Source organism: Mytilus edulis, chromosome 3 (assembly GCF_963676685.1).
Source record: "Mytilus edulis chromosome 3, xbMytEdul2.2, whole genome shotgun sequence".
In the NCBI taxonomy this organism is placed as follows: Eukaryota; Metazoa; Mollusca; class Bivalvia; order Mytilida; family Mytilidae; genus Mytilus; species Mytilus edulis.
Genome location: NC_092346.1, coordinates 97,630,823 through 97,655,491, shown reverse-complemented (window position 1 = coordinate 97,655,491; position 24,669 = coordinate 97,630,823). Strand labels below are relative to the sequence as shown.

Here is a 24,669-nt window from a genome sequence, read left to right as displayed (position 1 = left end):
GATATTGAAATCAACATATATTTCGATGATTTAAAAGTTTGGCTGAGACTTTGACCAAAAAAATGATTGGTCATTGTTGCACTAAAGCGCGCGCGGAATAGTACACTTGTACTTCTATACAAAACATTTTGTCATGTTAACTGCGCATTGTTCAGAAAGTAGGACTATATCATCAAACATCCGCCTTTGAGAACATGGTTATGCTAAAGAATCATGAAATCATGTCTTATCTAGAAATGATTCCTTATCAAGAAATATTGACCGAACGAGAGAAGACCGAACATGTTTGAAGGTCTCGTGAAAGATCATAGATAAATATACAATTATAGTCATTTATACTTGGCCAGGAAATACATTGATATCTCGGAAAAAGTCAAATACATGATTTATAACGTCAATAAGGCAGAAACCCAACAACGAAATTAACCAATTAAAAAAACCAAACAAAGTATGTGATATTTTCTATGAGAGGACAAATGAAAGGCTTTATAGTTTGTATAAAGTACATTCTACATTATTTTAACCAGGATTTGTCGAAGAAGCTTGCAAGATATCTGTATTTTCACCTTTTAAAATAATAGGAAACTTTAAATAATGTTTTTTTTTATATTCTTGAATGGCTCACTTTTAATCTATAAAATGAGAACGTGATCCTCCTTTTTATAAAAAAGAAAATCCTTTATATTATCAAAAACCTTCATTAATTGACTTCCCAGACATTAATTTATCGAAAATTTTCCCGTATGCAATGACCTTAACCACGAGACCTCTCATTATAACTTCGGTCACCGCACAGCACATCTGCGAGGGGGGAAACCGTGATGAAAGAATGTCAACAAACGTGACCTGAAAAATAAATAGTAGTAACAGATTCCTCAGAATATTTAACACAACAAATCATTTAATAACTGTTAATGAACAATTTTATTAACAAATAGGAACGCGTAGAAAAAAAAGGTCAATGTCACATTTTTCAAGTGTTCTGTTTTTATGGTTTATCAATGTCACGATCCGGTTTACTTCGGCAACAATCTCGAAAGTTAATTAACTTATAATCACTGAACGAAATATTGTTTGTAGATAATACGTTATAGATTCGTAATAAATATAAAAAAAACCTGCATGCAAGACTTAGTTTACTGTATCTGCATGCATTGGTTCGATAATTTCGACAATATTTTCTCTGGAAACTCGTTTCATGACTTTAAGAATCGGTTATTATCGTTTTATAATATACATCATATATCAGAGTTTAAGAACATCTTTTTACTGTTTCCTAAGAATCTGATTTCTTTTCTATATTCTGATGTTATTGAACGAGCAATGTTACCAAATTCATTTGTTCTCACATGTATGCATCTGCTATCAATATATCATGAGAAAGTTGAAGTCGCACGATCAAAATCTTAACGAAAGATAAGCAAAATCTGGCATGATATGCAAATTAGGTCCCTTATAATGGCATATAAAAGACGGGACGATACGGACCCAGTCTATTCTTCAAGACTTTAGTACAGGTAAAACATTGTTCTGGTTGTTGGGATTTATAAGGCTTTAAACACATCAAAAGAAAGTTAGAAACAAACTTGGATAGTATTCATGTTTAGATATGTGTTACTGGAAGTGCTATATTTTAAATTTGATAGTGATATAATATAGAATAATATTGTGCGTTAAAACAAACGGTAAACTGTATGTGAAACTTTGCTGGAGTATTACAATAGATGTTTCAAATGAGTTCGTGCATGTAATGAATGCCTGTACATAGTTTTTATCATGTGTTAAATGAACTATTCTGCATGTAACCACGTAAGAAATGCCGTTAGTCGATGTAATAACTACACTTTTGAAATGTGAATACAATTGTGTGATAGCTTTTTACACAACTAATTAAAAAGTTAATATATTTTTTACTTATTTTAACAATTTACAGTAAAAGCATTGTACCCCTTTTTTTTGGAAATTTTTACCTATCATGCCTGGTTTTTTTTCACTAACGTTTTCAAAAAAATTAAATTTCGTGTGACTGTCATACATGTGAGAGCTAGCTATATAACTAGGTTTAAACCAACATTTTCAACATGAGGGAATGCGTGTATCAAGCCTGGAATGTGGCGGTTGTTTTCCATTTGTTTTAAGCGTTTGAGCTATTTAATCAAAAACTTTCCATTTTGAATTTTCCTCAGAGTGCGGTATTTTTTTTATATTACTTTTAGTACTCAATGCCCATATAGATTAGATAAATATTATAGGTAAATCAAACAACTGGCAAGGGTGCGATAATAGTTTTATCGTGTACACTTTTCAGAATACACTTAACATTAAAAAAAGTATTACCTCAGATATGCTTTAACAGACTTAAAAATATCGCATAGTGTAGCTTAAAGATATACTAATTGAAAAGTCCCACACCCAAAAACTTTTTTTTTAACAAAAGACATGTCTTAAATGATATAGATAATTCGCACAACTGTTTCTATTCAACAGTGTGACAAAAATAGCGACCATGACTTGTTACATACTTATAATGTAAAATGGCCCAAATACTTGTTAAATATTCAGTAATGTAAAATGGCAACCAAGGTTTGTTATACGTTTTTAAATATGCAATGTGTTAAATCATATATCTTACAACATGAATAAATTATCGTTTTAGATTTCACCATGAAACTTTGTTTTCTTGTATTGGTATTGGCCGTCGGAAGCCAGGGATTCCTGTTAGCTGATTTGAAAGAAACTTTCCACAAAGTTGGAGATGCATTTACCACAACCTTCCACACAGTTGGTGAACAGGCCAAACAAGTAGGAAACACACTTTTGGGAACACTTAAGGAACAAGGCACGAGCCTTCTTGGTCAGACTGTACAAAGTAAGAATTCATTAACAGTACAAATTAATTAGTTCTACCTTATATAGATATAGGAAGATGTTAAGTTTATTTCCATATTATTGACCTTAAGAGCCATTACTAGTTTTGTTTGGTTTGTATTTAGTAACAGCACAACCGAAATTGCATTGTGATCCGAAACTCGTTACACCAGTTACGTGTTACAAAGTTTATTAACATTTTTCATAAACATGAACATTTACAAAAAATATTTGAAATGTTCTGAAACTGACCTCAAAAAGGTCATGTTTAATTTAATCATTTTAAATTAAAAACAAAACCTGAGGAAACAACACTTATCCACCTTTCACATTGCCGTCTTTGTTAACGCTTATGTTCCAGAAACGTTTCTTCGGATGCAACCAATTAATCATGTGCTGTTTTCAATTTTTAAACCTAATGAACACAAAAACGTTAAATACACCAAACAGAGCGTAAAAGACAGATGAAAATAAACTCGAAAGGATGACAATAATAAAAATCAGCACAATAGCTATTATAAATATATAAATAATAGATAATACCTAGAGATTTTTCTTTTTACATTTTCTTTTAAACTTCACTTCTGTAAATGTATCTGTTAACAAGTACAACGCTATTTTAGGTCTATTGTTAGGAGGAATGCAGGCTTTACAAAGCACCCAGGTCACCGATACTCCTGTTAAGAGGAATCTAGAAGCACAGTAAGTTCTTTTAAACACACCAAGGGAATACTTTTCAAAACATTATACCGTTTCATCAATCCATATTTTATGAGACAAGAAGAGAAAAAACGTCATCCCATAAGGAGACATGTATTTCTAGAACAATTGTGACCGGGATTCGAAAAAAAAATGTTTGTTTTGTTTGTCCATTGATCTCTGTTGTATTAACTCACCAGACCCTGCTATATCTATTTCACAGACAATCATATTTACATGTATTTGCAACGGTCTGATAACTAACCTCCACAAGGATAAAAATACGAAAGAAATGATCAAATCAACTGACTCCATGAAGCTGCTTCCGCATTGAAAACTTTAAGAATTGTATTCTTATTAGATTTTTTCATTTATCTTTCGGCAAACAAAATTTGAGCCCTACGGGGTTGCAATTCACGAAGGTTGTTTTTCGATCACTCATTTTACTTAATTTTCATTCAAGAATTCTTGAGGCTGAGTTGAAAAATATCCTTGCCAACAAATTAGGAAAATATCAAACAACCTTCAACAGCGCCATTGATACTTTGACAAAACTAGGAGCTCTCTCTCATAGTACCGATCCAACACAATTGGTAGAAGCTGTTGATGAAATCGTCCGTAAGTATATAATTTAAGAATATCTTTCTTAATCTCCTTATTTACTTGAACTAATATTGTATTCAAACCATATACTTTGTTCATTTTACTCAAAATATCCCTATTTCATTCAATTCGATTACCATTAAAGACGGAATAAAGGGATCCACATATTCTGAGCTTTAAAGTCTAATTGAGGACTTTATTTGAAAACCTTACAAATGCATTTGTTCATCTTCAACATACCAGTAAAGTCTTAAGAATATGGTATATGACTTTTCGATTGCCAAACATAATTGTCTATGTGAACTGTTGATTAATGGAAACATCAGACATCCCAACACAAACTGGTAAAGAAACACCTGTTGACTGAATCTATTGAGGACTATGTAGAATCAGCGACATTAATTCATAGACGATATCACACACTCCATAGACGAGATCACACTCATAGACGAGATCACACATGAACAAGTTCGATGAGAACCAAAGGATTAAGATTCCCTGTAATGTTTTGATTCCACATTGACTAAACATTTAATTTATCAAAACATACAATAATGTCATACGTGATCATCATGTCCTCTGTTGCTTTTGAATGATAACAGCTCCATGTGATCAGTACTTCCAGTATCATACAGCATATCTATTTTTTAATTCTCATCTCTTACATTCTAGTTATCTTGACCAAAGTTTTTATTGTGTAGCTATTCCTTTTGTAGCATGGGTATGTGTGTTTATGCAGTTTTACTGTTATCAACATTGGTATTAGGAAAACACATAGTTTGGTCTATTTGGCTTTTGACTTACGATGATATTTTTTTTCAGACTCACACAATACAGCCTCCAACAAATTATTGAAAGAATTAATCCAGGAAGTTCAACAAGCTTTTGGAAAATCTATTGATCTCACCAAAAGATCAGCTTTAACTGATTTACTCGGACAAGTTGGACAAGGTCTAGCTCAATTTTTCCAACCTCATCTTGAGGCAGCCAAAAACGTGAGTATTGTTACTGTAGTATATCAGATGAATTACAAATAGCTTAAAAACAGCATTCTTGTTCATGATAGCTAAGATTCACAATTCATTGTAAATTAGACGATTTACAGAAGTCGAAAATCCTGTACAAAATTTAAGTTGGCCATTTAAAATATTCTTTGACCACTTTTTAAAGTAATTTCTGAGTTAATCTAATACATTATTCATAGCATTGTCGAACGATTCTAAGTATTGCGTCATGAGAGGGTAGTTCAATCTAATTCAAATCAACATGCAGTTTAGTTTTTTAAATACAATTATCTGAAAATTCCTTCAATTTCAGCTTATCAATGGTCTCGGAAACGTTGTAAAACAAACAGGAACAGATGTCGGCCCAGCCGTTCAACCTCACGTTAACGCTTTGAAAACATCCGGAGCAGCCTTATTACAACACGGACAAAATGCACTTGCTGCTTTGAAAGATGCTGTAACAGATATTCTACGTAAGTAATATGAAAGGAATTTTATAAAACAATTGACATAATACTAGCTGATCTGAAGTGCTCGCTCCGCAATGAAAGGCCCTTCTCGTTATGTTGCCCCATCGTGCTTCTAATGACAGATAAACCCAAAGGATGCGTCTAATACAAAAGGACAAGGAAGATAAAACAAATAATCTGCTGTAACCTTTTACTCCTATATTCCATGTCATAGCAAGAGTATGTGGTATGGTAATCAACGGTAAAACTATGTACCAAATAAAGTGGGTGTAAGTGTACGGCCTTCAACAATATACAACACTCATACTGCATTGTTAGCTATAAACGGACTTATAATGAACACTCAAACAATGAAAATCTGCGGGCTCATTATTAGGATAAAACAACATTTGCAGGCTTGGGACAGGCACATACAGAATATTATCGGGTTAAACATGTTTGTAAGCGCTCAACCATGCTCCAAAACGGAACAGGAGTGTAACAACACAACACAAGAAAAAACTGTAAAACTTAAAACAGATGGTTGGACTTAATGGCCATGAAATAGACCAATGATAACTTTGTTCAATCAATGCTTAGTTGTAACGACATATAGGCCTATATAAGCATTCACGAATGAATACTAGTAGTCAAACTCTTTTCATGTATTGTTTTACCCTTCCCCAATTTCATGTAAGTTAAATTGGACGACTACTGATCTTCATATTCACAACCCCGTCTTTATGTTCACAACTAAATCCCCCAAAAGTATTTTTTATTTATAACAATTACATTCCATGTAATTAACGATTAGATCTACATTCCATGTATTTAATTATTACATTCCATGTTTTTAACGATTACATTCCATGTATTTAACGATTACACTCTATATCTATTTTATTTATAACAATTACATTCCATGTATTTAACGATTACACTCCATGTCTACTTTATTACAGACCAGACCCTGACAAACATGCAGCCACATTTAGTAAATGTTGTACAACACGGAACTGCCCTTGCTGGCCAAGCTGGAGCACAGTTTGCTAAAAATCTAGGAACACAAGTGTTATCTGGATTACAACAAACACCACAAGAAGCTTAAACATTATAAAAGGATACCATTTTTTTTAAACATCAATAAAAAATAAACAAGTTTGTTTTGGTCCCATTCATCAATATTTGTGGTAACATATTTAAGGAGCTTTTTTGCATATTTTGCTTAAATCACATTTCAGAAACTCGAAATTTGCATATAATACATTATTATAACTAATAGAAATATGTCTTATTGAAAGGAGATCCGAGACATACATGCAAGAAACAGCAATCCAATGAAACAAAACTATATTTGATTTATAATACATGATATGTTTAGCGAATTATTCTCTAAAAAATGCTGTTTTCCATGAAATTTGTTTAATATTAAAACGTTCAAGCATTGTTCCCTACTGCGCTTGCGATGTAGTTGTTCAGGTATAATCTTGGGATCAATTGGAATGTTAGTAATTGTAAAATCACAAATATTTGGTTTCTTAGACAATCGGTCTTATCTGTAATTCTCTCTACCTAAAGTAAAAATGTGTCACGTCAATAAAAAGTTGCAACTAAGAAAGTATTAGAATAGTATGTAAAATGAAGGTAATAGTGGAATTAAACGACAAAATCAATAGCAACGCACAGCATGCACACGCCTACACTAATGTCTTAACAATCATACATACAATAGCTAAGAGGCAATATCACATATCTAAGTGACTGTCACAGCCTGCACAAATTTTGAAACATACACGTGGTCCGAGTACACAGTTATTTCGTAGTGCATTTCTTTTAGACAATAAATGAAAATTAAAAAAATCCCACCTGCGCTTTCTCAATAATATTTTTACAGTGTGTTGTACGACTTTTGGGACAAATTATATCAAAATTATAGAAAACTTCATCAGCTCTAACTCAAAATATGGACAATTTTATGTTAAGGGGGTCTTGAAATCTTTTGACAGCTTCCGAAGTGCTAATTTTTGACCTTTTTCAGCTGGACCTAATCACTACTTTACATTAATATTTATGACTCAAATTTTTTTACAGTGTCATTTCACCCCCCAACTTGCTATATGAGACATAAAACATGGAGAAATAAATTTGGAAGGGGTATAACAAAAATTGACAAGTAACACACTGTCCACACTAAGGACTATATTCTTGAAGGAAACAGCACACAAATAAAAGTGTCTTTTGTATTGAATTGGTATAAATGTGTGTCACATATCCTTTTGAATGCTGCTCATATTCAATTTGTCAACAAATTGTGCATATAGTTGTAATGTAAACTTATATATATTTCTAACATTAGAGTGACATAACAAGTGACTTGTCCGCACTAAAGTCTAGATTATATTCATTTGTTCATTTATCAATGACATTAACATAATTTGGAAAGGTTTGAGTAATTTTACTATTTTTGAAATTTACGGGGCTAAATATTGACTTTGATCCGACCCTTTCTTTTAAGAAATGCGGCAAAAGATTGTTCTAATTATGTAAAGCAATGTGATGAATTTGTAAATTTACCCGTTTCTTGCTTATTTTAGAACAAAGTTGTAAATTCCAACAGTTATGCTAAGGTGTCGTAAAACGTTTTAGGGAAAAAGTCGTTTTGGACCCGTGTATTGTTTTCAAACGAGTCTACAATTTAGTATATAAACCAAGGTTTTCTCAGATTAGATTGTTCTGAGTTTAGAAGTCAAAACGACCATGCAGGTTAAGGGGAGATTAAGTATCTATATAATTCTGAATAAGAATTGTAAGCGGTGTTCCTGAATAAGGAACCAAGTGTATAAGTAATAATATCTGCTGCAGAAAATGTAGTTTCAGGGAGAAGCATTTGCTAAAAGGTGAAGAATTTGTTATAATCAAAGTAGTTTAGTAAGCAGTGGATACGCCATGATTTTTAGAAAGCACTGGCTATGTAAAATTAGATAATTAAAACTGTCATATTAAGTAAAGCCTTATACCAAATAGGGACGTCAAATAGCAAACTTATCATCCTTGGCACATATCGTCTAATACCAAAACCCTACTCATGCTTGAAGCCCATCATCTAGGTGTATAGAGTACCCGAACATCCAATTTATTATATGAAAGCTAGCAATTGTTACGCCTTGGTTGTATACAGAGAAACAACCCTGGTACAAAACCCAGAGTAAAACAGTTGCAACACCTAGCATTGGTGTAAAGCTATAAAGGGCTCAAAAGAATGACTAGTGTGAAATCATTCAAACGGGATAATCAAAGGTTTATTCAATCAAAAACATATAATTAAGTTAAGATACACTGAACGAAAAAAAAATGATCTATGAAACAATATTAATGTTAATACAAAATTAATAAAAGGGGTGATATGTTAAACAATATCAGAAGGACAACCATAACCTTGGACAAAATACCGCCAAATAAAATAATGTACGCAGGTAAATAAAAATAATTTTGTTGTATTGTATACAGTAATGGAGTTCGGAAATATTTTTTTACAAAAACCAAGAACAGAAGTGAAAATTTATAGTCATATATTAAATATAAAGAGACGTGCCAAAAATAAAAGTATCAACAGACAGAATGATAGTCGGGAATTAACCTTTTAATAAATAAGTATAATGTAATACCTAGATAGAGTAATCTCTATATAGAAAATGAACGTGGATGTGTATATATAAATCCCCCAAAAATGTTTGACAAGAATACAAATTTAGTTATGTTTTAATTTGCTGATGACAAAATTGATATTTGTGCCATTGTTAAAAGTAAAAACACAAAAATACTGAAATCCGAGGAAAATTCAAAAAGGAAAATCCAAAATCAAAAGGCAAAATCAAAAGTCCAAACACATCAAACGAATGGATAACAACTGTCATATTCCTGACTTGGTACAGGCATTCTCTAATGTAGAAAATGGTGGATTTTATAGCTAGCTAAACCTTTCACTTGTATGACAGTCGTATCAAATTCCATTACATTGTCAACGATGCATGAACAAAACAAACATACTCAAAGAGTAAAAAATGTCAAAAATAGGGGTACAGCAGTCAATATTGTGTTATCATCTTAATATCACTATAAAAACAACAAATGTAACGAAGAAGCACAAAAAGGCATACATCAAATTTAACATACTCATTTTGTTTTTCTTATACGACTTTTTATTTATCTATGTAAAGTCTACCCATAAAGGATAGAACGTTTTCAGTACTGGTGTAAAATTGCGCGTTTGAAATTCGCACAGGTAGACATAAAAATAATTTTGTCGTTCAGAGTATGACGGCATACATAAATTTAGAGTCACGTTAAGTAGATATAACAGAAAACAGATTTAACAGTAAAAGTAATAATAATTAATAAAATAATTGTGTGGTTTTATAACTATCAGGTTTTCATAGATCTAATCACAAATTTAGTTTTCTATGTTGTGTCTTGTGTACTATTATTTGTCTGTTTGTCTTTTTTCTTTTTAAGCCATGGCGTTGTCAGTTTGTTTTCGATCGAATGAGTTTGAATGTCACTCTGGTATATTTCGCCCCTCTTTTACAATATTGGTAAGATAACCTTTACTAATAAGTTTGCCTAAAAGTTAAACAAGTTAACACGGATGATATAGCGAGTTCTGTGTTTTAGTACAATATTACCGTTTAATTTAGAATATGAAATATCGTTTTTCTAAAGGTACAGTTAAATTTACTAATAAAATCTTTAGTTCTGTGTGTAATATCGTGTGGACTGATACCTGTATTTTCTTTAGACGTAGGTTTTTACTGTTGATCGTCAATTTGTAAGTTCATCTTTTACCCCCCCCCTCCTTTTTCCCTTTTTCTTGGTATCTTGTGTTGTATTGAAATTGATACTTATCACAAAAGGCTTTAAGCTATCGAAACCAAAATTTTAGATGAGGAATACTATGTCAACATTAAAGTAGTTTGCTGCATATCATTCTTAACAAATGCCAAGCATGATATTCTAATTCATTGTAACAAAACCGTTGTTAAAAATATGATCCATACATATTTGGTCTCTGGTGGAAAGATATCCCACTTGTCATTATACCACTTATTATTTTCACTGTCATAAACATCAAAGTGTAGAGATTCTCATCGTTAGGAAAAATATATTGATTTAAATTATTTTTTTTTTACTTCCTTTATACTGATAACTTACAATTAATTGGCAATTTTTTTCTTCATTATATGATTTGTTTCTTGTTTATTATCTTCGTACTCCTTTACAGTGTCTTTATCAAAACAAAAGTTGTGTTATTCTATTGTTTATAACATCATCTTCTGGAAAACATATGAAATTCTCGTTTATAAATTTTGGTTCGAATTAAAAGTTCATTCAATAATAATAAAATTGTTTTTTCTAATGGGAAATGACGACATTTTCAAAGAAACTAATTTACAATATTAAACATCCTTTGGAAGGATAATGAATACAAGTCTGTTTGATCAATAAGCTCAGGTATAAAAGTATTTCCGAACTTTTATTATTTCACTTTATATCTAGAAAACCAATAATTAACAGCATCATAATCAAAATTCCCGGCAGTTCCAGCTCCGATCCACATACTACTCTACAATAATATTGGTGTCACCAAAGGAAAATAGTTCCGGAACAGAATCGATCAGTGTACGGATCTAAAAGACAGAAGTTACCTATTTCACTGAACTCATAGGAGGATCAACATTTCACCTCAATTCGTGCTATAGAAAAAAGTAATAGAGCTGTAGTCTGCATTACATTTTAACGAATGGAGAATTGAAAATTATTTTTGAAAGAAAACATCGTTTTAACTAGTTTATAAACAATCGAAAGTGGTTTGAGCTAAGCAAGTAAGACAAAGGAAGCTGCCTGCAACTGGAAAAAATATGAGCAACAAAACTGAAGAACTTCCAGAATTTGTTCCTTCTAGTAAGAATATAGCCATTATTATTATACTTACCGCTTTAGTACTCGTGACTATAATAGGAAACTTTTTTGTTTTGTTAGCTTTCATAATAGAGTCAAAGTTACGAAAGGAAGCTTTCAACTATTTTATATTCAATCTAGCAATAACGGACTTTTTAGTAGCTATAACAGCCATGACGTTTTACATGATAGATACAGTTTTAGGATACTGGCCTTTTGGACCAGCCATGTGTGCCTTTTGGATATATGCCGACTATGCCATGACTTTTGCTTCGGTTTTCACCTTGACGGCCATTTCTATTGACAGATTCTGGTCGGTCACATGGCCCATCCATTACCGCAATAATTCATCAATTAAGAAGACGATCATTATGATTGCCATTGTATGGTAAGTATAATACATTTACTCTACAATTTGAACTAACTTGACACTAAGCCTACATTGCCTTAGCTCTTTTGGATTATTTGTTTTTGGTACCCCCTGATTTTATCTTGCAACTGGTTTTTTTTATACGAACGCACTTTATAACACAATGTTGACTGCTGTACCCCTTATTTTGACATTTTCACCCATTTTATCTGTTTGTTTTGTTCACGCATCGTTGTCAATATAATGGAATTTCATACGACTGTCGTACAAGTGAGAGGTTTAGCGCTATAAAACCAGGTTCAATCTACCATTTTCTACACACGAAAATGTCTATACCGAGTCAGGAAAATGACAGATCTATGTTATCCGTTCGTTTGATGTGTTTGAATTTTTGATTTTGCCGTTTGATTAGGGAGTTCAGTATTTTTGTAATTTTACTTTTTTTAGTCTAAATATATAGACGATGCATGCGTTTAAAGGAACGGTTTATTAGCCTGTTTTTTAACCGTTTTTTAAATATTGACGTGTATTACCTATTCACTGTTGCATTATCTTATTTTGACTTTTCAAACCTTTAGAGTTAACTATTTTAAACTGTGACCACCCAAGCGAAAGTTCATAAATAAACTCATCATAGATACCAGAACTGAATTTTGTATATTCGCCAGACGCATGTTTCGTCTACAAAAGACTCATCAGTGACGCTCGAATCCAAAAAAGTTACAATTACAATACGGCTATTACCATTAACAAAAACAATCGACACTCGATTTGATGAAATCGCCTTTAAGGAGCTTTTTTTAAAGCCATAGTTGATAATAAAAATAAACCAAGTCAATCTAAACATCGTTTACTTTTCTGCATTGGCTATTGGTATAGGGGGTGAGATCTCATAAACATGTTTAACCCCTGCCGTATGTTTGCGCCTGTCCCAAGTCAGGAGCCTCTGGCCTTTGTTAGTCTTGTATTATTTTTAATTTTAGTTTCTTGTGTACAATTTGGAGTTTAGTATGGCGTTCATTATCACTGAACTAGTATATATATTTGTTTAGGGGCTAGCTGAAGGACGCCCTCGGGTGCGGGTATTTCTCGCTGCATTGAAGACCTGTTGGTGACCTTCTATTGTTGTCTGCTCTGACGTTACGCACGGTAATGCGTTCGGATTAAAATTACGTTATCATATGATTTAAGAACAGCAACCATTTGCCTATACAAAATAAAATCACCAACATCCATATATCAACAGAAAGGCCCGGACATGTTTTTCTTATTTCAAGTTAATTCTATAAATTTTTGCACCATACATTTATTTTATTGAACAGACAAATCTTACTTTTACGTTAAAAATTGCATGTCCGGCGTAACATTTCAAATTAAATAAAATGCATTTTTCTATGTATCGTTGTAATTTTGCACATAAAATCTGCGAAATTTAGTATATCAGCTTCCTAATAGATTTATATTATAACATCATAACCGTTTTTTTGGTATTGGCTGAAATTTGAAGCAAGCCTTCAACGAAATATTCAGCAGAGGAACCTGTCTTAATGTGTTATGAGGAAAGTTTATCAACATTTCAGTTTTATTATTATCCCTCTAAAGTAATAAAACCATATTAAAACTATACTCAATAGAAAGTTCTGTAAAAGATAAACATTTCCAATGTTTCAAATGTAAAAAAAAAACCGTTTTCTTGAAGCAGAATGTTTAAAAATCGAATGTCTAGCCACTATGTCCCAACGTAATTTTTGTCCATTCCTTAGGTGAAACATGTTGTATAAATACTAAATGTGCATTTGTAATACAAAACTAACATATTTATAAGATACAAACTATAAGTTCATACAAATGGCTAAATGAGTCGAGTGTTTTCACAAACATGATGACCGTACAATTTTTTTCGGAAAGCATTCCCTATGTCTAGCCATTATGTCCAAGGGCGTCGTTTTGACGTTTCTGCACAGTGGCGTCTTTTATACAAATACACACTATTTACGAACTGTTTAGGCAGTTAAAATGATGCCGGGAAATGTTGATTCCAAAATGGTCTGCTGAATCAAAATAACACTCAGATTAGAAAAACACACAAACATAAGGAATAAACCCTTTATAGACATAGGGGAAAAGGGGGGAAGGGCCGAGGAATAATTTCTTATGGTTAAAAGTTTTCACGCAAATCTAAAACACCTTTATAGATTAGAAACCGATTGGAATCCAAGGTACAATGGTCTTATAATTTTTAAAGAATTAAATAAATACGTATTTGTAAAATAAAACCATCAGTGCTAAAAAGATAGATAACTAGTCTGAAAACTCGCACAGACACATACAAATATTGAACAAAAGTGAGTTTAATCTAAAATAAAACCATTTCAACTAAAATCCTTATAAAAAGAAATATTGCTGAATTATTATAAGACCCATTTTTATGAAATAAATACCATAAGTGTTTATGTTCAATTTGTCAAAAAAATGTTCAGCTATATTTTTGTTTTCATGTGTCCCTCCGGGAGCAAGATTTTTTTAAAGGTTGCTATGTATCCTATCCAAAATAAAATTGGAAAAATTTGCTTTTGTTTTCATCCTATTACAGATCAGAAAATAAAAACGATCCTTACTTAATTGCCTTATACCTGATAAATTTTGAAACATATCTTCAGCTTATTGTATTTATTTGATAAAAGTCGATTGAGTAGGTTTTCCGCTCTTGATAACAAAATGTCAAAGTTAGTATATATGGCGTCACATTTGTCAATTATACATGTTCCGTCTTGAGACGCAATACCGTGCGTCACGTCTCTATGGTCGGGTTGTTGTCTCTTTGACACATTCCCCATATCCATTCTCAATTTTATGTAGATATTTATGTCGAGAAAACTTGAATGGTTTATTAATTCTTAGACTTCAATATAAATAGAATACCTTTAAAAGTTTCTTTGTATTTATACTAGACGTACACTATGATGTATAGCTGTATACTTAATAACGTGGGAACCTGACATGCTTTGTATTCGATAATGACTGAATGGAACAAAAATGTAAAGAAGAGAAATTAAAAATTTAAATTCCGTTGCTTGTGCATACGCATTTTATGATATATGACTAACATAATCTACTAGCGCATTCACGTCATCAAGAAACAATACCTTAATGCATTTAATGTAATTTTACTATGGTTAATGCTACCTTTGATTGTGAATTTTCGTTTCCTCATACGTAAGTGAATAATTTGCCAATTTTAATTCGTAAAAGACGAATAATCGAATAGTTTCAATATATCAAAACTTATTAATACCAGGGAGAAGCATACATATGTACATTTCTTAATTTTTCTGATATTGTATACGGTACAACAACGTCTTCTATGTCTATTTGCCCAATAAAAGTTAGGGCTATCACTTTTGCTCTCAAATTTGCAACATCATTAAAAGCAATAATCCATGGTGGATTCCTTAAACAAATTCTAATTTTGAACCGATCGACCGAGAAACTTGCCGTTTATCTTCATTTAGTTTGATATACTTTTATATTTCGTCTGCTCTAAAACTTTAGGCCAAATATTTTTAATTTTTTTTTAAGAATGGTGATTTGTAGATTCTATTAAAACAAATAAAACAAATCAAGTTATTGCATTTTGAAATTAGTGTTTAGCTGTTTTCAATATGTAGTGCTAGTATCCAAAGTTGTGTACAAGCACTTTATTTTACACGGATGATACATAATTGAACATGAAGATTCCAAAAACGGTTACTTCGGACTTTGTTTTATCAGATTTAAGCCGTAGTTTGGTATATTTCATGGACCGTTTTAAGGACGTTTTTTTCAACAACCAATCGGCAATCACATGGGAACAAACTGTGTTCCTTATCTTGCTGACTTGTCCCTTCATTCATGTGAGGTTGACTTAATACAGGATTGCGATAAATGAAGTAATCAGTATCCGCTATATAGATGATGTTCCCTCACTAAGAATTTGGTGACTGTGTTGAACGGATCTATCCCATCGAACATGAGATAAAGTATACAAAAGATACAGCTGTTCATCATATCTTTACTAACATCTAGAAATTGACAATGAGGGTCAATTCAACACTTAACGACTTACGGAGAATATATATCCCAGTTGATACGATATTCCTTGGTTTGTATTACCTATTATTATTTCCTTGATAGAAGGTTGCAGCTGACGAGAAATCTATTAAACCAATTGTTTAAAATGGTGAAATTACAATTATACCTGCGTACGTTGTACGGACGCCATCACGAGTTGTTTGGTCGTTATGAAATATCCGTTACACAAATAACTGAGGAATATGTTCTTAATGTCGTAACTACAATCCTGTCTCTTTTCCCGAATTCAAACCACCAAATTAGACTTATTACCTGGTTTGTACTAACATCAGCAACATAACGAGTGCCACAGGTGGAGCAGAATCAGCACCTGAGATAACCCTCAGTTTTTTGTAGGTTTGTGTTGCTTAGTCTTTCGATTTCTATGTTGTATTACAAAATGTATGTGTACTCTTATTTGTCTGTTTCTTTTTTTTAGCCATGGCGTTGTCAGTTTATTTTCGACTAATGAGGTTACATGTGCCTCTGATATCTTTCGCCTTTGTTTTATCGGTTTGGAAGTTCATGTTTTAAGTGAAATCTCGGGATTTTTACTAGCTGAAGACAACATAAACTTTATTTTGGGATATATCTAAATATTTGGTTATTTTGCTTAATTTTTTTTACTATACATGCATTCTGTTTTGATATTATCTTCATTTTTTGAATATATGCTTTGTTCGTCATTTTATATCATGTTCGTTATTTGAAAAAAATGTGAAGTTGGTTCAAAAATTCAATGTTCTACATTCAACATTCCTTTGTTTGCAATTTTTTATTTCAGTTTAAAGAACGTGTTTATTTTTTAAAGTACTGTGACCCTCTTTTGTATTGTGTCTGAACTGTTATGTTGATATCTCTTTGGTGTTTATCTGACATTTCTTTTATTCACAAAATAAGCACAGAAAGTTTTCAGGGATAGAATACCAAACCTAATCATTTTTTTTCTCTCACCTTTCTGTTTAGTAAATGAATAAACATCAAGCCTGTCATTCTATATTAAATAGTCATATTACTTACCGAAAGCACAAAACATAATGATTAAAAGAAAAATATTCATCCGAGTTGATTTCAAAAGCTTTAGAATTTATGCATGTTGACTTGATTAGAGTTAAGAGGACCTAAAAAGAACCATTTGCCTGAAGAATGTAATGAGATTTATTGTTTGCAGGTATACATCACGCATCTAAGTTTCTTCTTCTTCAGTTTTAATCGTTTGATGTTCATAGTTCAGATTAAAGATTAAAATGATGAAAAAAAGATTATGATCATTTTAACACAGTAGGATTTGACATAGGATGATGGAAAACAATTTGCAAGTTGAATACTAGCATTGAAATCGAACGTGAATGTTCAAATCGAATGTTGAATTTTGAAATCGAATAATGAAATTCATTATTTACTGTCATGACTGTTATTATAAATCGAATGTAAACAATTTCGACGTGGAATGTTCATAATATGAACATTAAACAAAATAGATTAAAGAAAAACAAATTGTTAAAAGGATTTCTTTTTTTAATAGAAATGTTTTATCATTTTGAATATTGAACCAACTTCACATCCATGGGATTTAAGTCGATGCTCCTTTTTTTTAAATTCCGTTTAGTTGTGGTAAACTGTATTAGTTTGAGTCATTTGTTCATTCATATTTTTGACGACTTTAACGTTCTTCATAACGAATTTAATATGCTTCTGTACTTTTGTAAGAATTATCGATGACGAGTTACAAACTAAGGTTGTGGTCCTGTAATTGCCATCTCAATAGGCTAATCTTCAAAAATTTGTTATTCCAAAAAACAACGTAGATTTTTTCCATGTACATATGCATTTAGTGGTGTTTTAAAATGATTTCATGCACACCTTGCCACGAAAAAAAAGGGTCAATCAACCTTGAGGTCAAAACTTCATTTTTCTAATTTCTGTTTGTTGTTTTCATCCGACCCCGAGATCCTTGCCTCGGCCTTGTTTAATTTCTGGAAAAGATGCCAAACTTTTGTTACATTTATATAGACGTACTTTGCCAAAATAAAGATTTTTTCTATGCTTTTTCCAAAAATAAAATAAAAAGTATGTGTCACAGTGCTATTTTTCAAGCTACGGGTAGGGTAGTACGAATTAACCCATATTTGCTTAGATTGTTTATTAAAAAACAGATTGATAGAATTTTGAAATGAAATATGAAAAGATAGGTTTTATAATATGCTTGAAACGATAAAAGGAAAACAAGTTGTGTCACCACAAAAATATCCCTTTCAGACCAGTATAAAAACTTTTACTAAAAGAGTTATCCCCCCTGAAATTGCAAAGTTGAAAAATTATTCTAAAAACAAAAATACTTGGTATCTATTTAAACATTTTGGATAATGCAATAAATCAACAATAATTTATTTTTCTATAAATAAACAGTCTAACCGATAAATTGCAAATCTGTCTACAAATTTCCAGACTTGGAAAAAATCTAAACCGATTATTTATGGCGATTGTACAATCCAAGAAGGTGGTATACTATGAATTTACATTAAATGCAGTGCAATAATCAGACAATTTTATTTTCCTGCATCTTTTCATGCACTGGAAAGTGAAGTTGTAATACCCTTACCTTAATATTAAAATCATAAAGCAATGACCTCCAAGCTTAATAAGGGAGGAAATTCCGATTTAATGTTTTCGACGAACCCTTTCAACCAATTATATATGTTTCGACCCTTACATTTTAGTGCATATATATGTTGTTGGTATCGTATAAGGTTACGGAAGAGAAGCATTAAGAATCCAAAAAAGAATATAACGAGCAATGTGTAAGAATAAATTTCTCTCTTTCTTTTATGGTGCGAATGTATAGTTAAAACAAGAAAAACAGTGTTCGGGGATATAACTCTCCCAAATAAAAGTGTTCGTTAAAGAGGATCAGTTTCCAAAGCATGTAGAATGTACTATTATCATTTACAAAATATTTAAGCGACATCTTTTGAAACAACAAATACATCGCAAGAACAAACAACAAATACAGCGCAAGAACAAACAACAAATACAGCGCAAGAACAAACAATAAATACAGCGCAAGAACAAACAACAAATACAGCGCAAGAACAAACAATAAATACAGCGCAAGAACAAACAACAAATACAGCGCAAGAACAAACAACAAATACAGCGCAAGAACAAACAATAAATACAGCGCAAGAACAAACAACAAATACAGCGCAAGAACAAACAACAAATACAGCGCAAGAACAAACAATAAATACAGCGCAAGAACAAACAACAAATAATACAGCGCAAGAACAAACAATAAATAGACTGAACAAAAAAATCAGAAAAAAATCAAAAGTTTTTTTTTTTTAATAATACTAGCAATTACAACAAAGTTAAAAAGGACTTTCCTCTCAAAAGTTGAAAGACCTGATTAAATCCTGATATTAAATAGGATTACAGGAGATCGTCAAGAATCATTATATACCTAACTGATTATCACTCATATCAATTTTCATTTCTCTGTGTTATATTTTTTATTGTTGATTTTGTATATTTCTATGGCATTTCAATGAAAATCTATATTTCGTAATCTCCAGACGATATTGCATGGTTTTTTTTTATCTGAGAATATGCACGTATACATTACCCAAACAATTAAGTATCTATAGTCCCTTTAACGGCTACTTACGAATCAATTACCATGGGCGATATTTTGTATGAAATTAATTATCTTCTTAAAATGTCTTTATATCAATTTAGTTTTTCATTTTCGCAATTTTCAAGTTTAGTCGTAATGAATAGGAAAATTCTCTTTGTTTCTATAATATGCTTATATATACAAGATGTCATTTCAAAGATGTAAACACATGTTACAAAGATCCCCAAAACAAACGAATACTTTTGTAATGTACAATAATTGTTAGTTACTAATGTCAGTAACACGTTTACTAACCATTATTATATGATATTAAACTTTGAAGGTTTGACCCCCAAACAATGACTTTTAATCGCTTTTATGAATATTTAAATAAACAAATTAGTGAATTAGTAAAGAAAGAAAAAAAGAAAGAAGGATGGAAAGGAAAAAATATAGAAGGAATGAAAACGAATGAAAGGCAGAAAGAAAGAAACAAGTAGACCCTTTTATTTTTTACGAAAGAAAGAAAGAAAGAAGTAGAAACATTTTATTTGAAACTAAGCACACACTATATGGTGTTAGTTTCATTTATTGTTTAAAATAAATCTTTGTGTTCTGGAAACCCGTGTTCACTGAAACCAAAATATCATTAAATGCAGCAACTGAATATCTTACGTTAATCATTTGTTTTCTTGCCATAATGACAAATTATGAAATAACCCTTTTTTTGCTCACTTCAGTGATCCTGTTGTTCCTTTATTTTCCTCTAAGAGTTGACGTGGTTCCGTCGGTTTAAAGTTGTTACCTGTCTTTGTTTTTTCCCAATTTATTTATGACTTTTCAACACCGGTATACTACTGTTGCCTTTATTTAGTCTAGGTAATTTGTATGTTTTATATCTTCCCGTCGTTTGGGTCATGGTGTTGTCTTTTTGTTTTCTTATGGATTTGCATGTTTTCATGGTACATTTTAAAAAACAAACTGATTTTGTACAACATTTATAATAAAAGATTGAACTATCATTTTTTTGATTTTTTGTGCGTATTTCAAACATATTTTTATATTCTTCGTACATTAATAATACTACACCAGAACTTGTTGGACAACCAATTTAAAGTACAACAAATGCAAAGTAGTACATTGAAAAAGGAAAATAGATTGGTATTTCAGTTATTACATTTTTTTTTATACATATAACGCATAGTACATTCTTAAGCCGAATCTCGGCCATTATTATATCAAAATTTGACAAAAAGCATAGACATTAGATCATTCACTCACATTGAAATGACCATGATCTTAATAATTTAAAAGATCTAGATTGCATTTCTGTAAATATAGACAATGCAATTTCCCATAGGAACTTCGTTTACGACTTTAACTGAGCCACTTTTACCATGAAGTTCCTTGAACATTATATCCTAGAATGGAAAGTTGATATGCCCTACTATATTTCACAGGTCAAAACAAGGCTGTAGGACATATTTTCAACATGTATATGCATGCCCCAAACTTCTGAGAGTTTAAACTTCTCCTTAAATACTGTATTACCCCTCCCTTCGCTTTATGTCCTCCTCAAAATTCGCCGCAAGCATGTGTTATGTACTAGTAACATTCTCAAGGTATGTCTCTATGAGATAAAACATAGAGATCATATCTTGGAACAAGGAAACAAAACAAAATATCGATGAATATCTCCGTGGTTTGTCAAAACAGCTGTATTTACAAGTGCAACCTATACAGTTGGACGTTCCAGATCCAGATCGTTTAGCTTAAGCAAATGTTTGATCACACTAGAAATATTTCATGTGAATACAGTTTTACACTCAATTGTCAATTGCCATTGTAGATATTGAGCACAAGCGGCAAAAAATCATTTTATTTATACCATCAAATCAATCTTTGATTCACTAATAACTTTTGAAAAGTTTCAATATCACTCATATCCTTTCTTAGGTGGTCCAAATTTTTGAAGCATTCGAATTTATAAGAATACATTTAATATCGAGTCAATAAAAAACGATGAAGACTTACATACCACAAATGTTCTTTTTCAAAAGGAAATTCGAGATCAAGATAAAAAAGATGAACAAACGATTCACCATTTCAGTCTAACACTATATATCATGATGTACTATTTTTTTATGATTTCTGTTTATATTGAATATAGCCCTTGATGATAGTTTACAGAGAGATGTTTGAAAATTCTCCAGATTGACCATTCCATACAATAATTGTTGTTTAAAGGCCATGAAGATTAATCAAAATATCACTGTACTATGTTTTAGATGGCATATAAATTCCAAATCGTTTATGTTTAATGTTTTTTTCTTCATTTCAGGGTTATTGTGGTTACGATATGGACTCCACCATTTATTGGAGATCGACTGAAGCATAACGAAGAATATTCATGTATTTGGGAACCAAACGAAAACAGGGAGTTTATAATTGTAGTAGATGTGATAGGGCATTATTTACCATGCGCCCTTATGATGATTTCTTACGTTAAAGTTTTGACTGTAATGAGAAAAAGAGGGAAAATTAAACCTAAGATTCATTTGAACGCCAGGTCTACCATAAATGAACAACACTCGAATATCACAGTCACCAGTATTTATAGTAAAATACAAGATCTCCCAATAAACAAGAGTACACAAAATCATTCCTCAAACGATACCACAAAGCCACCTGATAAAAACGTTACAAATAACCAGATTGTATTCATAAGTAGTTCACAAAATTATCGACCTGTTGCTCCAGACCAGCAGACGTCAACGTCATCATCTCAAACTACGCAGAGAACGCAAGGTGGAAATCGATGCACCAATGAACCAACAAATGATGTCAAGTATAACAAATCAGAGAGAAAGATTTTTATCACCTTGTCATATGTAGTTTTGAGTTATCTTACATTTTGGTTTCCGTTTTACGTGACATGGGGGGATATATATGCGTTCCATCCCGATCTGGTTCCACCGTTACTATATACAGTGATGTTTTGGATGACATACTTAAACTCAACCCTTAACCCTATCATCTATGCTTATACCAATAAAGATTTTCGTCGTTCCTTTTGGAAAATAATGAGGTGCAAGTGTTAAACTATGACTTAGATGATGTTAGTTTTAACAAATTAACTCAAAACAACCTCAGACTGGCATGCGCCGAAAAGTAATCCTAAGGAAGTTGATGGTTTTCCTTAAATAAAGAACTAGAAGAACATCAGAAGGAATTTTAAAACGGATAAAAAGGGTTTATTATTTTTGTGAAAAATTCTGTATTGAAAACTGTATTATAAGACATGCAAATGTATTTGTTATAATGTTGTAATGAATTCTATTGTACAGTTTTATATGTAACAAGTTTTAGATTAATTTTTTAATATACAAGACATTTCTTGATATTCCTAAACGTAAGATTATAAAAATAGAAGAAGAAGTATACTTAACGACTTTTACCTTAGTTTGAACCTAGTTATTTACCTTTTGACTTAATTATTCATCCCTTATTTTTGTTTTTATCAATTATGTATTTGCATTGTATTTATTCGTTCATTGTGTTTTAATTTGTGTAACTACGTTTTTTGATTGAGTTAAGCCTTCCAATGGATATTTTATAGTGTGTCTTTCTATGTTGTGACGTTATACTGTTATTTCAGAAAAGGAAGCAGGTTTGGTACCATTAACACGTGTAATCCCGCTGCAATTGTTTGCACCTGTCCGAAGGCAGAATCTGATGTTCAGTGGTTGTCGTCTGTTTATGTGGTTCATAAGGGTTTCTCGTTTCTCGTTTCTATGTAAATAAGACCTATAACGTTTTTTTTAATAAATTGTTACTTGGTTGGAGAGTTGTTTCATTGGCACTCATACCACATCTTTCTATATCTATCTAATAACTACAAATAAAAAGTTACCACCCTTGCACTCGCCTATGCAATAAAAGAAGACAAAAAATATTAAATTACAGAATGAAGTTCATGCAATTGTCGAGGAAGTATTAATAGTTATCTTGAGACATTATATATTCATTGATAGAACAAAACAATATTGAGTGTAAACGGCTATTAGGTCCGAGACCACAATTGTCACAAATGTAGTCCCTAGTGATGACAGTGGGTTACTAGCCATTAATTTTTATACCCCTTTCAAAATTATTTCTCCATGTTCAAAGCCGGCTCAAATTGCAAGTAGGGGGGGGGGGGGATTATTAAAATTGGGTCCAGAATTTTAAAGGAAAGTAGTGATTTGGTCCAGCTGAAAAAGGTTTAAAATTAGCACTTCGGAAGCTGTCAAAAAATTTCAAGTCGCCCTAAACATAAAATTGTCCATATTTTGAGTTAGAGCCGATGAAGTTTTTTGATAATTTTAATATAATTTGTCCCAAAGTAGTACAACACACTGTAAAAGTTTCTTTGAGAAAGCGCAGGTGGGATTGTTTTTATTATCATTTATGTTTTAAAAGAAATGCACTACGAAATAATTGTGGTCTCGGACCATTATCTTGCTGAAACCTGACAATGAAAATGATTTCTTATATACAGTTTTGAAGTCGTATATCTGATTAAAGTTAAATACCCCTCTGCTATTTTACATAGAGTATAGTATAAAGATATTAGATATAATACTTCCGTTATATCAACATATAAAACGTTACACAACAACCAATTTTCATAGATGTAAATTATTGTTTTACATTGATGATGTTTTCTCGTATATTCTAAAGACAAAATCTGTGAAAAAAAATAAAAAATATAAAATTAATTAATTTAAAATGAAAAATTCTGTCCCAGGAAATGTTATTATCAAAGGTTACGAGCTCACTCGGTACAAATCTAATACAAGTCATTAGGTATACTCGTGTGGCCTTAAAACTTTGATAATTTAATCCAGGTTGAGAAACTATTATATAAGTATTATCAGTACAAGTGTTGAATTAATTTAAGGCAACTAAAGTTAACTTATGTTCAAATCTCGTAAATCGATTAGAGAAAGACAA

The 24,669-nt window shown here is 31.6% G+C and overlaps 2 protein-coding genes across 2 annotated transcripts; both read left to right on the top strand.

The window, feature by feature from the left end:
• Positions 1–1,464: 1,464 nt before the first annotated feature.
• On the top strand, positions 1,465–6,786 carry LOC139517880 (uncharacterized). Its single transcript, XM_071309367.1, has 7 exons — positions 1,465–1,517; positions 2,657–2,869; positions 3,492–3,570; positions 4,031–4,185; positions 4,993–5,165; positions 5,488–5,647; positions 6,586–6,786. The coding sequence occupies exons 2-7, from the start codon at positions 2,665–2,667 to the stop codon at positions 6,729–6,731; spliced, it is 918 nt and encodes a 305-aa protein (XP_071165468.1). The 5' UTR covers positions 1,465–1,517; positions 2,657–2,664; the 3' UTR covers positions 6,732–6,786.
• Positions 6,787–11,538: 4,752 nt separating this feature from the next.
• LOC139515525 (alpha-2A adrenergic receptor-like) lies at positions 11,539–23,480 on the top strand. Its single transcript, XM_071305102.1, has 2 exons — positions 11,539–11,966; positions 22,016–23,480. The coding sequence occupies exons 1-2, from the start codon at positions 11,539–11,541 to the stop codon at positions 22,773–22,775; spliced, it is 1,188 nt and encodes a 395-aa protein (XP_071161203.1). The 3' UTR covers positions 22,776–23,480.
• The last annotated feature ends 1,189 nt before the right edge of the window (positions 23,481–24,669 follow it).